Source organism: Besnoitia besnoiti, chromosome V (genome assembly GCF_002563875.1).
Source record: "Besnoitia besnoiti strain Bb-Ger1 chromosome V, whole genome shotgun sequence".
Classification (NCBI taxonomy): Eukaryota; Apicomplexa; class Conoidasida; order Eucoccidiorida; family Sarcocystidae; genus Besnoitia; species Besnoitia besnoiti.
In genome coordinates this window covers 762,509-776,779 of record NC_042360.1, presented here as the reverse complement: position 1 = coordinate 776,779, position 14,271 = coordinate 762,509, and the positions used below count along the sequence as shown (strand labels likewise).

Genomic DNA, 14,271 nt, shown 5'->3' with positions numbered 1-14,271 from the left:
CGCCCTCGTATGCTGACACCAGACAACAAGTCTACAGCCAAATTGAAAACACATACACGAAAGTGCACGCTGGTATACAGGCTCTATGTGCGGGACACAACACGCACGAAAGCTGCAAAGAGGTGTATACGTTGAGCTTCGCCCATTATTCAGCTGAGCTCGACGACAGAACGGGGAAGGAATTCTCGTGAGAATCCCCAGGGCAATCACCAGACTAGTGCGTACACGTCGTACGCTGCAGAGATGCAGTTGCTGAAGAGAGAGAGCATCGGATGCAGGAAAGAACTCGCCATGCTCAGGGTGGCGAGCATCCATCCAACGGTCGTCGAGGCAGGCGACGTATACGTACATCCGAAAGACTGTAAGACGGCTGACGAGGACTGCAGTGCCTGAGCGGAAAGACAGGCGAATCGCCACGTTGACCTGAGCGGCAGGCTTCCTACGCCTTCGTTTCCGGCACCTCCCGGTCCTCCTGCCCCCGCGAACGCCGACAAGAATTCGCGGCCTCTGCCTTTCCCTCGCTCTCCGCGCGACCCTCGCCTGCCTCCGCCTACCGAGACCAGGCCGGCCTCTATCGGCGACGGCCCGCCCTCGTGAACAGACGGGAAGAAGTCGTGGCTGTGGGTAGCAGGAACGGTTTCAAACGAAGCGAAAGTAGAAACCGGAAAACTTTGTGAGGCGCTCACGCCTCTATGCAGAGACGAAGAAGAAGAAAACGAAGAAGAGAACGACTCGCCATGTGCGAAGAAGCTTGACGGGCGTGCGCCCCCGGCGCCACTTCCAGAAGACGGGTGAAACGAAGACGAGAATCCGTCAGCCGACGCGGACGCACTCGCCGCATCGCCTCCGAGCATCCTGTTTCCTTCGCCGGAAAAGGTCTGATGTGCGCTGGGGTGATCGAAGTAGTACGAAGACAGGGAAGAGAGCGGAAGCAACGAAGGGGGCAGCGAGGGCGCGTAGTGGATTGCAAACACGCGCTTGAGAAGCTGCGACCAGCCGCATTCGCCCGCGCGGAACACGCGCTGGAGAAGCCAGGAGAACGCCACCGATATGCCGTAGCCCAGACGAGAAAGCGGCGAAGACGAAGGCGGACACGCCGCGCGTCCCGCGAGGCACAGAGACGGCGGCGAGGGGGAAGAGGCAGAAGAGAGCGGCGCGAGTCCCGCGGAAGGCGCGAATCCGTGGCTAGGGCTCGCGTGGGACGGGCCTGCAAAGCCTGCGTGACGGTAGAGAGGCGAGCAGATATAGGCAAGTGCCAGCGAAAAAGCGCCGTTGAAGACGTTCCACTGGAAACAAATCATTTCGCCTTCAAACGTCTCCGCAAAATGGAGGCCCCAAGGTGGGATGCTGCTCCTCGTCTCGCTCCCTCGCCCCTCTTGCAGGCTCACGAAATCTCCCGTCCCCGCCGCCTCGACTCCTGAGCCGCCTCGAGCCGCGCCCGCCTCCGCGCGTGGAGCCTCCTGGCCGTCTCGCGGGTGAAGCTGCGCGAGCCCTTCGCCCTGCGGGACAAAGGCGTCCCGTCCGCGGCCCTTTCGAGACAGCATTTCATTATCATCTTCAGCGGCATCGCCAGAGAGCACGACCTCCTCCTCTTCTTCCAAAAGCGCCTCCTTGCCAGACGTGGTCGTGGCAACCGCGGCGTGGTGCCTGCTGTCGGGGTGCACGTACAGAAGCCACGCGAGGAAGGGATGCGGAGGGAGAGAAAACGCAAAGAGCGACGAGAGAAAGGAAGGAACCAAGCTCGACAAACCTTTCTCACTCAGCCCGAAGAAACCCAACAGAGACCTGCTGCTGTCCCCGCTCTCTCCCTTGAACGTCCGCGTCTTCTTCTTCTTGTCCCCTGCCTTCTGTTCACGGCTAGCCGGCTCCGCGCCCGCATGCGTCCTCTCCTGTTTCATGGTCTCAACTATCTGCAAGTCGTCAAGAGCTTCGATGACCGAGGCTGATCTCAGGCCGTCTCTCCTCGTGTCTTGCTCGCCCCTGCCCTGCGCCTCAGTCTCCTCGTCGTTTCCCTCAACGAGGTTTCTTCGGGGCCCTGCTGCAGTCTCCTCCTCAGCTTCGAAGTCTTCAGGTTGCGCCGCCATCTTGCCTTCTCCAGGGACATCCGAGATGCGAGCTCCGGTCACGTTCGCCCCTCCGCCTTCCCCCCGACGAACCTCACCTGCTGAGTAGCTCCACAGTTTCGTCCTCCCGGCGCGTGACTCTTCCGGATTGTCGTCATTCTCGCGGCGCCATCCTGCGTATGGTGGCGTCTCCTCGAGAGCGTTTTTCTCCCCAGCATTTCCCGCTCCGATCCGCGTTTCTGAAATCTCTACTTGCTTGACTCGCTCCTCCACACCATCCCGCTTCGCTGCAGGACTCTCGCGTCCTTCCTGCGCGTCCGGTCTTTCGCCTTCCTCCTTCCCGATAGCTGGTCGCGTATCTGCTGCCTGTTCTCTGCGGTCAGTCACCGCAGCGCCGGCCTCGTTGGCGTCCGGCGGAAATTCGGCTCTTCCCGCGGGCCCTGTCCCCTCCGTCGGGCGCGTCTTCTCCTCGCGGAATGCGTCTGTCTCTCGGCAGCTCTCCGATGCCGTCTCGTCGCATCGCGTGCCCTCTACAAATTCGGGTCTATCATCTCCGGAGTTCCCCAAAAAAGCCTCGCGCACGTCTGCTTCCGCCTTCTCGGCACTTGCCACCACAGAGCCTGCGGCCGCCGTCGACTCTGAGGAAGAGGAGGTCGAAGGCACTGAAGGCGACGGCGGCGAGGGAGCTAAATCCTGAGACAATGCATTCGCCTCTGCGTTGGCGCCTCGTGAGACAAGCGCAGCCCCGATGTCCAGCTGGGAGTCAGACGGAGGCAGCTCAGAGGTTGCGTTCTTGTCTCCTGAGTCGCGAAGCGTCGCAGGCCCATCCGACGGCGCAGCGAGTCGACGCGAGGCGCCGCCTTCAAAAGAAGAGGAGGAAGCAGGCAAAGGAGAGGAGACGGATGAAGAGGCAGACGGAGGCGGAGGGGATCGAGCCCCAGAGGCAAACTCCACCAAAGGCAGAACGTTTGACGAAGACGCGGCCGAAGGGACGTGGAGCCCTGCGAAGGAGACAGCAGGGGAAGACGACGACAAGGACGATGAGGGCGACGACGACGATGAGGCGAGAAGAGCGGAGGAATGAAGGTGGGCCAAGGAGCCAGCAGCTCCTTGGAAAGACAGTCGACCGGCCAGCGAGGACGCTTCCTCACTCACGTCGCCCCCCGGACCGCCGGAGGGAATCAGAGAGAAAGAAGTCGAAGGCGGAGCAAAGAACGAAGGAGACACAGGCACCGCAAGGGAGGGCGGATACTCCAGCCCCAGGATCGCCTTCGCCGCGAGAAGCGCAGAGAGGAGACAAAGGTAAGCGCGGCGCAGGAGGGCGAGGAGCGGCGCGTCAGCGGCACGAAGGCGTGTACCACCCCGACGGAGGGAGAGGAGCCAAGTTACCTCGGGCTTCAGCGCATGCATGGTGCCATTGCATCTTTTTCATTTGACAGCCAGCGCTTTCACGCGCTGCTCGAAAAGTCCGTCGAGCGGGGCCCCGGGTTCGAACGACGCGTGAGCGCCTGCGCCAAGGCAGCCAGAAAACTTCTCCGATAGGCGTCAGCAGACATAGCAAGGATACAGCGCAGACAAGGGTACAGGGTACGTCTTGTCCCTTCTACACTAAAACCGACTAGAGTTATAACCGCTCGTAGAACGAGACTAAAACTCGGAACAAGCTGCGCAAAAGAAGACGGAAAGACTTTAACGAACTCGGACAGGGCAGTCATACGTCTTCTAGCAGCCGCGGCCTTGAGGCACGTGACAACGAGCGGAAGGAAAGACGAACAAACAGGTGAAAGAGACGGAAAAGCGTCAACTGGGAAACTCGGAGTGCGTAGATGACAGCCAACGGCCTTTCTGGACACTCAAAGCTGGAGAAAAGGGGGCCTGAGGTGGTGCGGGTGCTGCCTACAGACGCCAGGAAACCAAAACTGGAGAGATCGAGAGATCGAATACGGTTCATCGGCACCAAGAATAAGGAAAAAGCCCGCGTAGCGTGCTGCCACGTGGAGGAAGGTCGCTCGTCGAGCCGCAGAAAATGCAAGAGACTGCGCGCCGGACGGCAACTTGTGGTTTCTTGCAGAAAGTCACGAGAAAGAACAGAGGATCCAAGGGTTGCCGAAGACAAAAGACAGCGAGCTTGCAGCCTCAGCCAGTTACGGAAAGGCTTGTATCTAAACATACCTGAGACTCTTCTTTCTGCTGCTCCAAGACAAGCATGCGACGGCCGCTTTTCGCGGCAACGAGCCTCCAGCGTCCCTGTTGCCGAGCGCATGCGACCCTTGTGAGTCGAACAGGCACGGATCGCCGCCGACAGCGGCCTGCCTCAGGCCTCACACGTCAAGATCCTTTTTTCTCGAACCGCGGCGAGTCCCTCTGCCCTTCTTCCGGCGCCCAGCGCTCCTCAAGGCGAACGGAGACAGGCCGGTGTGCACCCAGCGCGGCGGAAGGCCGACAGCTGCAGCCCCCCTCGGGCGCCAGAGACATCGACGACGTTTGCCCTGGCGAACAGGACAAAGAAGACACTGGCGAAGAGACGCGTGTGGCAGCTGGGCGAGAGGCTCGCAGACCTGTTCAAAAAAGCTGCCTGCGAGTGTTTCACGCTGGAATGAGCGGGAAAAGCGCGCTGAAGGATTCTGGAAAGGCACACGGGTGTACGCGTAGTCACGCCGGGGCCGCGAGACCCACCGAGAAGACACCAGCCACGGTCTCGGACGTAAAATCGATTGTTGCTTGTCTGTTTGCGACCCCCGCTGGCTGCAGGCCCTCGCTCAGATCGCCTCAGCTGAAGGGCTCTCGCAGGCGCCCGTGGATCGCATGGGTCGTATGTGTGCAGAAGACGAGTTGCCACCGCTCCTCCTCGAGGCGAGGAGATCCGCGAGCGTCAAAGCAAGTTTCGAGGCGCGATTCAGGCTTCTCCTTGTTTCCCTGTATCTCTCTGTGAACTGCGTTGTGCGTCTGCGGCTCTTCGGGTTGGATTTCGGATTTGTTTGTTCCGGGGCCCCTCCCTCACGCCTGCCAGAGAGTTCTCTGGCTCTGTCCGGCACGCGATTAGGAGACCGCACACTTCGCCTTCGGGCCTCTTCTTTTGTCTAACGCCTGATAACGAAATCCTGCCTGTGAGGTCCTTTTGTGGCGGGGTGGAGTCTGTGCAGTGCGCTCTCCCTCTAACCATACATTTACGTTTTCTTCGATCGACTCCAATACGGCACACGTCTGTAGACAGGCAGGAAGGGAAGCAAGCGAGGCATGTCCCACTGCCTTTGCCGGCTTCCGGCGTGTGACTAAACGCGTCTGCATCATCCGAGCGCGAAGACTAGTTCTGCGGTCGCTGCAGCAGCCGACGGGGAGCGCCCTGCGTGTCGGCATCTGAGAAGCCCCGAAAAAATGAAAGCTTTCACCAAGCAGACAGCGACGAGTCTACGCGCGCCCGCCCTAGAGCAGGCGCCCGCACAAACGCAGGAGACGTTGCTTTCTGAGTCTGCCTCACCTCGAAGGCGTGTGCAAGATGCAGAAGGGCCCTCCCGTCGTGTGCGCGCGGAGGTGGCCTCGGAGTCTCCGCGATCGATTTCGGTGGCTTCTCTAGAACGCTGTCAGCCGTCCGAAGTAGTCAGTGGCTGTTTTTCTCCTTCTCTTTCTCCTTCCTCGTCTCTTCGTCTCCCCGCGGCTGCCTCGGGTTCACGCGGTGCCCTCGCCGCAGCCTGCGTCCGTTCAGCTCCTCGACCTCGTCCGGTTCATCTCTCTCTGTTCGGCTTCTCCTCTTTCATGATCCTGTTTTGCCTCTCCGCTCACGCGATGCGAGTGGTGCTTCACGGCGACGCCATCGTTCCGTCCTTCTCGAAGGGCGGGCCCTCTGCGCCGTTCGTTCTTGACCGACCGAGTGTATCGCGGTCGCTGTCGCCTTCTTCGCCGTCGTCGTCGTCCGCCTCTCCCCCCACGTCTGTGCCTGCGGCGTCTGTCTATTTCTTGGCGGCCTCGAATGCGTCCGTGTCCGCGCCTTCCGCCGCGCATGCGCCTTCTTCAGTGCGGTCGCCCTTCTGCACCTTGGGGTCGGACCCCGCGGACGCGGCTCCAAGCGCCAGGGGCAGGTGGAGGGGCAGCCGGGAGGCGGCGCTGCACACGTCGCCTCTGTGCTTCGCGGTCGCGCCCTCTACATCGCTCGCCGCCGACGACTCTGAACAGCGTCTTTCGCCGCCGCGTCTGTCTTCCGCGTCGCCAGCTGTCGGGCTCTCCTCTCCGTCGCCAGCTGCGCCTCGGGGTTCCCTCGAAACCCGTCTGTCCGCAGCGTCGCCTCCTGCGGCGCCTGAGGCCCTGGCGTCTTCTCCGGATGCGGGCAGCCAGCAGCGCGCGGGGATTGAACTGCTGCTGTCGAAGCCTCGCGGCTTCTGCGCCGGCGTCTCGCGCGCCATCGGCATCGTCGAGGAAGCGCTGCGCATATGGGGCCCGCCTGTGTATGTGAAGCATAGCATCGTCCACAACGAGGTCGTCTGCGACGCGATGCGAGTAAGTGCTGCTGGCTAGAGGGGGACGCGCGCTAATACACGCAGAAGATGGCGGGCTGTCAGGTATCGGGGGCTGCGAAAAGGCTGAACGAGCCAAAACGCGAGACGGCGGTGAGGAGCGCCATCGCGCTTGGCGCCTGACGTTCCCACGGCGGCCCGCACTGAGGACTTGCGTCGTGCTTGAATGCTGCATGGGATGGGGAAGCCAGAGATTCGCGCGTTGGGCATGTAGAACGGCGGGGGTGTCGTCTGGCGCGAGCCACCTGCGTAGGTCGCTCTCCCTGGAATGGCCAAAAAGGTCTACGACGACGGGATCGTGTCGAGTCGGCTTATACGCGGCGCGTGTGTTTCTGCGTGGCCTGCGTTTCGCAGAAAAAAGGAGCTGTCTTCGTTGAGGAGATCTCGGAAATCCCTCCGGGAGCCGTCGCTGTCTTCTCCGCTCACGGCGTCTCTCCTGCGGTCCGAGCGGAGGCCGAGGCCCGCGGGCTCCGAGTCGTCGACGCGACGTGCCCGCTGGTAACCAAAGTCCACGTCTACGTCAAGCAAAAGGCAGAGCAGGGCTACCACATTGTTTTGATTGGTCATAAAAACCATGGTACGCTCGCGATACATTCGCGCCGCCAGCTCGGCTCCGCCTGCAGAGAATGAGGGAGGACAAGTTGGCTTTCCCCGTTTCGCTTTCGATATGCCGACGACGACGGTCGCAGTCACGCATACGCAGAGAAACGGAAAGCGGCTGACCACGGCGTTCCCACTTGTGTCGGTGCGCACTGTTAGTTGAATGCGTTCTTCGACAGGCTTCTGCATTCATCTGCCGCGACAGGCCTCGCTGTTTCCCGTCGCCCGGTTGCTTCCATGTTTCGTTTGGGGCGTTGGGCTTTTTGTCCTCAGCGTTTGGTGCGGCCGCTGTCGTGACTGCGGTTTGTGCCGAACGGCGCGTGGCTTGTCTGCTTCGCAGTTGAGGTCATTGGCACCAAAGGCGAGGCGCCAGGCGCCGTCACTGTCGTGGAGAGCGTGGCGGACGTCGAGGAGTTGTCCTTTCCGCCGACGCAGAAGCTGTTTTATGCAACGCAGACGACGCTCAGCCTCGACGATTGCGCCGCGATCCGGAAAGCCCTCGTGGAGAAGTACCCGCACATTGAGTCGATTCCGAGTGGCTCCATCTGCTACGCGACGACCAACCGCCAGACCGCGCTCCAGCGCCTCGCGCCAGAGACCGACCTCACAATCGTCGTCGGAAGCGAGGCGTCCTCAAACGCAAATCGTCTCGTCGAAACTGCGAAAAACCGCGGAACTGAGTAAGCGTTCCAGGGTAGCGTCCGGCGATATGCACATCGGCGCATGCGTGAGTGCACAAAACTTGTGCGCGCTCGCGCAGGAGCACGGCATTCTCTCGGCTCAGGGTTTAAAGTCTGTTTCAGCGTTCCAATCGGCGCGTTCTGCAGCACGACAGCGGCATCTTCCTGGGTGTGGCGGTTCACGGGGTGTGCGCCTGCGGTGATCGTGTCTCCTCAGGGCTTACTTGGTGAACGATCCGAGCGCCATCGACCCCCGGTGGCTTGAGAACGTCTCACGCGTGTCGCTCACTTCATCGGCGTCGACCCCAGAAACAACGACTGCCGCAATTGTCGAGCGCCTCCGGAAGCTTGGTGTCTCGGTTGTGTCGGAGCGCGAGGAAATTCTCGAGAGGGTGCCGATGTGGAAATTTCCAAAGTAAGACAAAGTTGACGTGGCGGAAGTTTGCGTCCCCTCGCAGAGGGCGAATGCTCTCCGCCTAAGCGCAGCGGAGATATGGTCGTGAGAATATGCGAACCCTCAGCACAATGACACCAAGATCGATGTATATGGGTAAGCGCGTATCCCCTCTCTGCCAGGATATGTAAGTTGTTTCTGCGAATATCCCGTGCATATAAATCCTGCGCCCCTCTTACTACCGCCTCTTTCAGCCTGTATGGCCATGCTCACAATGCCTCTTACGACCGCAAATATACAGTTATGGAGGCAAGCGAGGAAGTCACCCGGATTCGCAAAGCGTGCCAGAAAGGCGGCAGTTCGCCTGAAAGCTGGGTAGCTTGCGTCCGTAAGGAGCTGCTTCGCAGCAAACCCTTGATTTTTCACTGTGCGACTGTTTTACTTCAACAGGAACTTGCAAGAAGCAGCGAAGAAGAAACTTGAAGAGGAAAACCAGAAGACAGACCAAGAAGCGCCCGTCTGCAGTGATGTTTAGGGCAGCTGTTGTAAACACTTCTCCCGTCTTCAGTCTTGCGTGTCAAGCTTGCATCGCGTTCGCCGGTGCTTCGTGCTCCCACGAGTCAATCTCGATTTATTGAAACCGCCCTCTGCGTCCGCGATTGCCGCTTCGTCTCTTCTTTGAATGCTTTAGAACCCTTGCCGGTGTCTGCGCGGTTTTAAAAGCCTGTTAATTTGAGTCCCGCAGCACATGCGTAGGGGTTTGCCTGCAAAAGGCGGTATAGGTATTTGGGTTCCCTCGCTTGATGATAGAGCAGAGGAACCGTTGCAGATGCCAACAGGCGTAATACCCGTGAATCACAGGCTGCGGGCAGCCGTGCACGCTACAAATTCAGTTGTGTTGTATTATTGGCTGCGACTCTATCCGTATTGCCGGTGTCGCGTGATCGCGCACGTGTGCATATGCCTGTCTATGGTCTCGTCCAGAAAGTAGAACACGGACGGTGTTTCCTCGCAGATGGGATATGTGGCAGTAGCCCCGGTGTGGGTGCGTGCGTGAGCGCAAGGCGTTGCGGCGTGTACCTCTGAGCAGGGGAGTAACAGGTTAAGGTCTAGCGGTCACCTCCCTGGGGGTGCCCGCCCTGTCTACAGATTATATGCGAACGCAACGGGCAGCCGTGCCACAGGACAACTGTAAGCTGTTTGTTTCTCGTGATGCGCGCCATCCAGACCGCAGCGCGAGCCCCTTGCGATCTGTCACCTGTGCGACCGCGGAGGAAACCCCCCTCTCGCTTATCTCGGTACAACCCGCAGAGCGGAAACAGTTTGTGCATGTGAGCCACTCGCCAACTCACGACAACTGGTTGGAGGGGTTGCAGTCATACCCCACACATCAAAACACTTGCATCAAAACGCTAGTGTACGCCCCAGGTGTACCGCACGAGTTGCATAAGCATACGCATCACTATTTTGAGGATATCCCGAGCAGCGAGGCTGCCGTCTCACACGTCCCGCACTATAAACTATGTTCATCAACACACACACGCCTAGGCACGAGCCCGTGGTCCGTCACACCCTTACCTGCCGCAGTGAAGCAGCTCGGGGTCTCCTGCACTGGTGGGGTCGGGCCTCAAAACAATAATACACTGGGACGTTATGTAGACGAGACAACGCGACCAAGGCGCGGCCCGTTTCAGTCGCACCTTGCATTCTCCCGTGTGGTAACACTCCGAGAGACTTGTCACATGTGTGAGCGTGCTCGCCTGACTGAAGGGAGTTGCAGCCGAGAACCCAAAAAGGTGTCCGTCGTTTTTCTGTACGATCTGCGTTACCCAGACGGGAATCCGCCAACACCGCAACTGCAGTGTCCTCGTGTTCCTCTCGGCTGTTAGTCTCCTCCATTCCTTCATGTGGTTCTCGGTTGTGTACGGACAGAGTCTGTACAAAATCTAGTAAAATTGCCGAGCCTTACGTGACCCCTCGTGCCATCCCGTCCCCTTTCCATTTCTGGTGTGATTTACTCCCTCGTCTTTGCTCTACCAATCTTTCTCCCCCCTTATCCACGCATGGCATGATGCCACGGCAGAACATGGTATATCTGAGAAGCACGAACAAGCTCGGTGTAGTGTACCTTGCACGGGCTGTCCCATCTCTTCTTTCGCTGTTTCTTTTTGAGCCACTGGAGGTATCCGGCGCTGCCGCGTCTATGCTGTACAGCGCGCTACGAACTCCTCAGTACCGCTCCAAGACTTGATCGCCCAGTAGAGGGAAAAGACCTGCACCCCCACGCCCCCGACGACAATGGCATAGTGGAAAACTCGCCATAGTATCGGTTCATCAGGAAACAGCTTTAGATAAAGGAGGGTCGGGAAAACAAAGGTCAAAGGGGCCCCACAAACTCCGCCAATAAGAGCAACGAAGTTATCAATTTGATGTAACCCTCCTGTCGCCACCGCCAACGTCAGAATCACCTGGGAACGACGGCACACAGAGGGATACACGACGTCCCCTGCCTTCGTACAGAACTGACCAATCAATTCTTCGCTATGCTCGCTACGGCAAGAAAAAACATTTCGCACATAATCATCGTGCCCCTTATCATATAGGTCAGTCTCACGTCTTTCGTGTCAACATTGACTACTCACCCTTATATGCCACTGAGCTCCTCCCCTTAGCCTCCTCTCGATAGACGCCAGGAGGCGACGCCGGCATCCCTGAATATAGCGCACCAACCCTTTATCGCCCCAGCCACTGAGCTCAAGACCTACGACGTAAGTTCCTTTGCTGAAGCCTAGACACTGTAAGAGGTGCTCGGAGCACGAAGTCCCTACAGGACCTCTGTGCATTCCGGCACGTGGTCAGCGCATGCCGATGGGAGTCTGGATATGCGAACAGATTCAACTCACCAGGCATGTCCTCAGGGCGCTGGACGCAACTGCTGCGGACGGCGGAGTGGAGCACTGAAAGCGAGAGAGAACCCTGCTCTCCACAATCTCGGAGGCTGGGAACATCATCAGCGGCACTGTAGCCATGACAGCAAGAGCAAAGATAGCCTGATGAAGACGAACGAGAGCACAGCAACACCGCAGGAAACTCATGACTACAGAGACATACCCCGTCAGCGAAATTGGCTCCGCACTGTATGTACGTAGGTTGAAGCATCCGGGCTTATGCCAGCACTCAATGATGGGGAAAGTAGTATAATATGCACGCTATCTACCGTCGGCAGCTAAGCACGTCATGCGCTGAGCTGCGCTGCTAGGCGGACACCCATCGGATGTTGAGGTTACGTGGACAACGCCACTGCTGCTGTGCAGAATGTTCGTCGCCTTACCTGGACAGTGAGACCAAGGCCATTGGCTGGTAGATTGGAGAGGATGACTGCTTCTAAAAGCGTGCCAAATGTGAAATTCGTGAAGAGGACGTAGCTTGAATAGGTCACCAGGAGAGCTCCCAAGCACACTGACAGAACCTGATATGCAGCCCCAAAACAGACAGCGCATATCACAGACTCCCAAGAGGATATTTCAGTCTGATGGCGCACATTTCCACTTCACCGCCCTGTCAGACATGGAGCTTGACTCCTGCGTGACGGCCCCCATTTGAAAGGATACATACACCCATCGTCGGAGAAACGCCAGCCGCAACCAGTCATAAAGATTATCTGAAATACGTGAACGCGTGAGAGACCGCGTGCCAGTCGATCGGCGCTGGGCACGCGTCAACAGCATTTCCGCAGATTCACGCGGACATTTCACCGGACCTCAAATGTACAACTGGGCCTGCGTCCAATGAGTCGAGGTACCTCGCCACGCTCACCTGAGAAAAATGCTCCTGTACATGCCTCTTCGCGTTGTGCCGGATAGGAAGCACGAGGCCAGTACCTGAACACACACACAAGGATCAAAGGCCCCCGCCACGAGAAAAACAGAGCAGCTACCGGAAGTTGATATGTCGACGCTGGTTACTCAGCCGCTCCGCCTGACATGGGAGCATGATGGTATTCGCCAAGCACACGAAGTCAGACGCGTGGAGATGGCGATTCTCTCTGTGCTTTGCCTGCCACTGTCAACGACAGCGACACCAGTGGACACCAGTTTGCACACGGACGCGTACATGCACAAGCCCGAAGACTGATAGAAATGTGGGAACAGAATTCAACAGGTCTGTTGTGATGCTCACCTTCCCACATGTAGATTACCGTGCCAAGCACGAGCGGAAAGCTCTGCCAGTCGCAGAATGTCACCTGCGCAATTTCCTTTTTGGAGCCGAGCTCCACGCCGACGGCGGCGAGCAGCATAATTATCCCCACTCCTGTTCCAATATTAGCAACCAGTGCGACGGGGGCAAGCTGCCTCATGCGTGTTAGAAGGCACAGCGGTACGTATATAAGTGCTCCTGCCCAAAGGAGTACGCGTGTCGGGATTTCAAAGTTTGGATCACAGTCGCTCGCTGTCCAGATCACATCTCGTAGATTCCCTGCTACCACAACCATATTCACGGTCGAAAAAGACAACTGAGAAGCGACGATACAAACCTCCACTGCGCGACCTCCCCAGGGGCCGTACGTCAGCTCCGCAATATCTTCATAGCATTCAACGAGGCCTGGCTTGCAGCACCGAACGAGAAGAATCATACAGTAAAGAGCCATCGCGAAGCCCAGGAAAAAGGTGATGAAAGACAGGATGAGGCCTCCTCGCATAAAAACGTGAGGGAGAAACAGGAAGCCGCCGCCTATGAACGACTTCAAAATGATAACCCCTGTCCACCAAAACCCCGACTTCTTCTTCTCCGGTATCGTGTGCGACAGGCCTGCGTTGGACACCACATGTACACGCGCCGCGCCAGTGAGGCGTGTCGATGACAGCGACTGCGATGGGAGTGTGAAGGATTATGTGAGCCACTGAAGATGACTGAGCTCTTTTATCACTCCCGCCGACAGAAGACAAGTGACACCGTCGGCATATGATCTGGCGAAAGGCCCCGAAAAACGATAGTAATGCCGAAACAACTGTGCAAGCTGAGTGGCTCACGCGATTGCACACAGCAGAGCTGGGCATGAACAAATAACAACCACGCTGCACCTTTGCCGTAAGGTGAATTCTAAACAGCCATTTGCAGTCCACAGACTTACTGTCTAGAATTGATCCCGACTCCAAGCAGGTGCTCTCGTCTGCGCCACGACCGCGACGATTCGACGTGTCAGGTATGCGGAGGGGATCAAGGCTCTCGTATGACGCTGATTTTCCACTCATTGTCACGCCTCCAGCTGATTCAACTTCCGGCTGTGTCTTGCACGCCCCCACTTCCACGTCACCTCCGTTCGTCGAGCCAGAGGTACCCGCGAGTTCGTACGAAGCATCCGCCTTGCGTCGTCCCCCATACTGGAACAACGCCCACCATGACATCGCCGGACCAGACATGCTGACGAAGGCTGTCACGGTGGACGCAGATAGACATGGTAACTCGTTGCCACGAAATTCCCTGTCGACCGCCAGATTACTCTGCAGCTGGGCTGTCCCGCGTGGTCCGGGAGACTGACACTCCGCTTCGCCGCCGCCGAGTTTTACGGCAGATGAAGACATTGTGCGGGGTGTAGGAGTCGCGAGACAAGCCCGCACGTGAAAGCGTTCCTCCTTTAGATGCTAGCGGCGGGCGCGAGAGGCTGGGAACTGTTCCCGACCAATAGCCGCCTTTCAGTGGTTACCTCGATGACGAATAGCACAACGCGCCGCGAAGATCTACGAAACCGGTGGTCTGTGTGTTGAGAAAGGTGCTTGAGGTGTTTAACGCGTGGTGCTGGACTCTTGGGTGCCATGGCCGCCAAGATGCTGTGATCACACACGCGTTTCTGTGGTGTCAGCGACGTCTTCACCATGCAAGTACCTACTCTGGCTTAATGTCTCTCCTGACAGCGGCGATGCGTTATCCGTCGAGAAGCCACTTGTAGGTTCAATCCTTTCGTAGCCAGAGACAAACCAGCACTCAATCCCTTTTTCAAGCAATTTGAAAATACTCGACGTGTGCCC

General features: G+C 58.3%; 3 protein-coding genes across 3 annotated transcripts; 1 reads left to right on the top strand and 2 right to left on the bottom strand.

The window, feature by feature from the left end:
- Window positions 1–206: 206 nt before the first annotated feature.
- BESB_059330 (uncharacterized protein) lies at window positions 207–3,473 on the bottom strand (the record flags this gene model as incomplete). Its single annotated transcript, XM_029364347.1, has 1 exon — window positions 207–3,473. One exon carries the CDS (start codon window positions 3,471–3,473, stop codon window positions 207–209), a length of 3,267 nt encoding a protein of 1,088 aa, XP_029219055.1.
- A 1,965-nt stretch (window positions 3,474–5,438) lies between these two features.
- On the top strand, window positions 5,439–8,780 carry BESB_059320 (4-hydroxy-3-methylbut-2-enyl diphosphate reductase; the record flags this gene model as incomplete). The annotated part of the gene is made up of 5 exons (XM_029364346.1): window positions 5,439–6,554; window positions 6,926–7,148; window positions 7,512–7,851; window positions 8,069–8,266; window positions 8,696–8,780. 5 exons carry the CDS (start codon window positions 5,439–5,441, stop codon window positions 8,778–8,780), a joined length of 1,962 nt encoding a protein of 653 aa, XP_029219054.1.
- A 1,666-nt stretch (window positions 8,781–10,446) lies between these two features.
- Window positions 10,447–13,827, bottom strand: BESB_059310 (transmembrane amino acid transporter protein; the record flags this gene model as incomplete). Its single annotated transcript, XM_029364345.1, has 6 exons — window positions 10,447–10,713; window positions 11,149–11,295; window positions 11,577–11,714; window positions 12,062–12,126; window positions 12,425–13,054; window positions 13,377–13,827. 6 exons carry the CDS (start codon window positions 13,825–13,827, stop codon window positions 10,447–10,449), a joined length of 1,698 nt encoding a protein of 565 aa, XP_029219053.1.
- Between the last annotated feature and the right edge of the window lie 444 nt (window positions 13,828–14,271).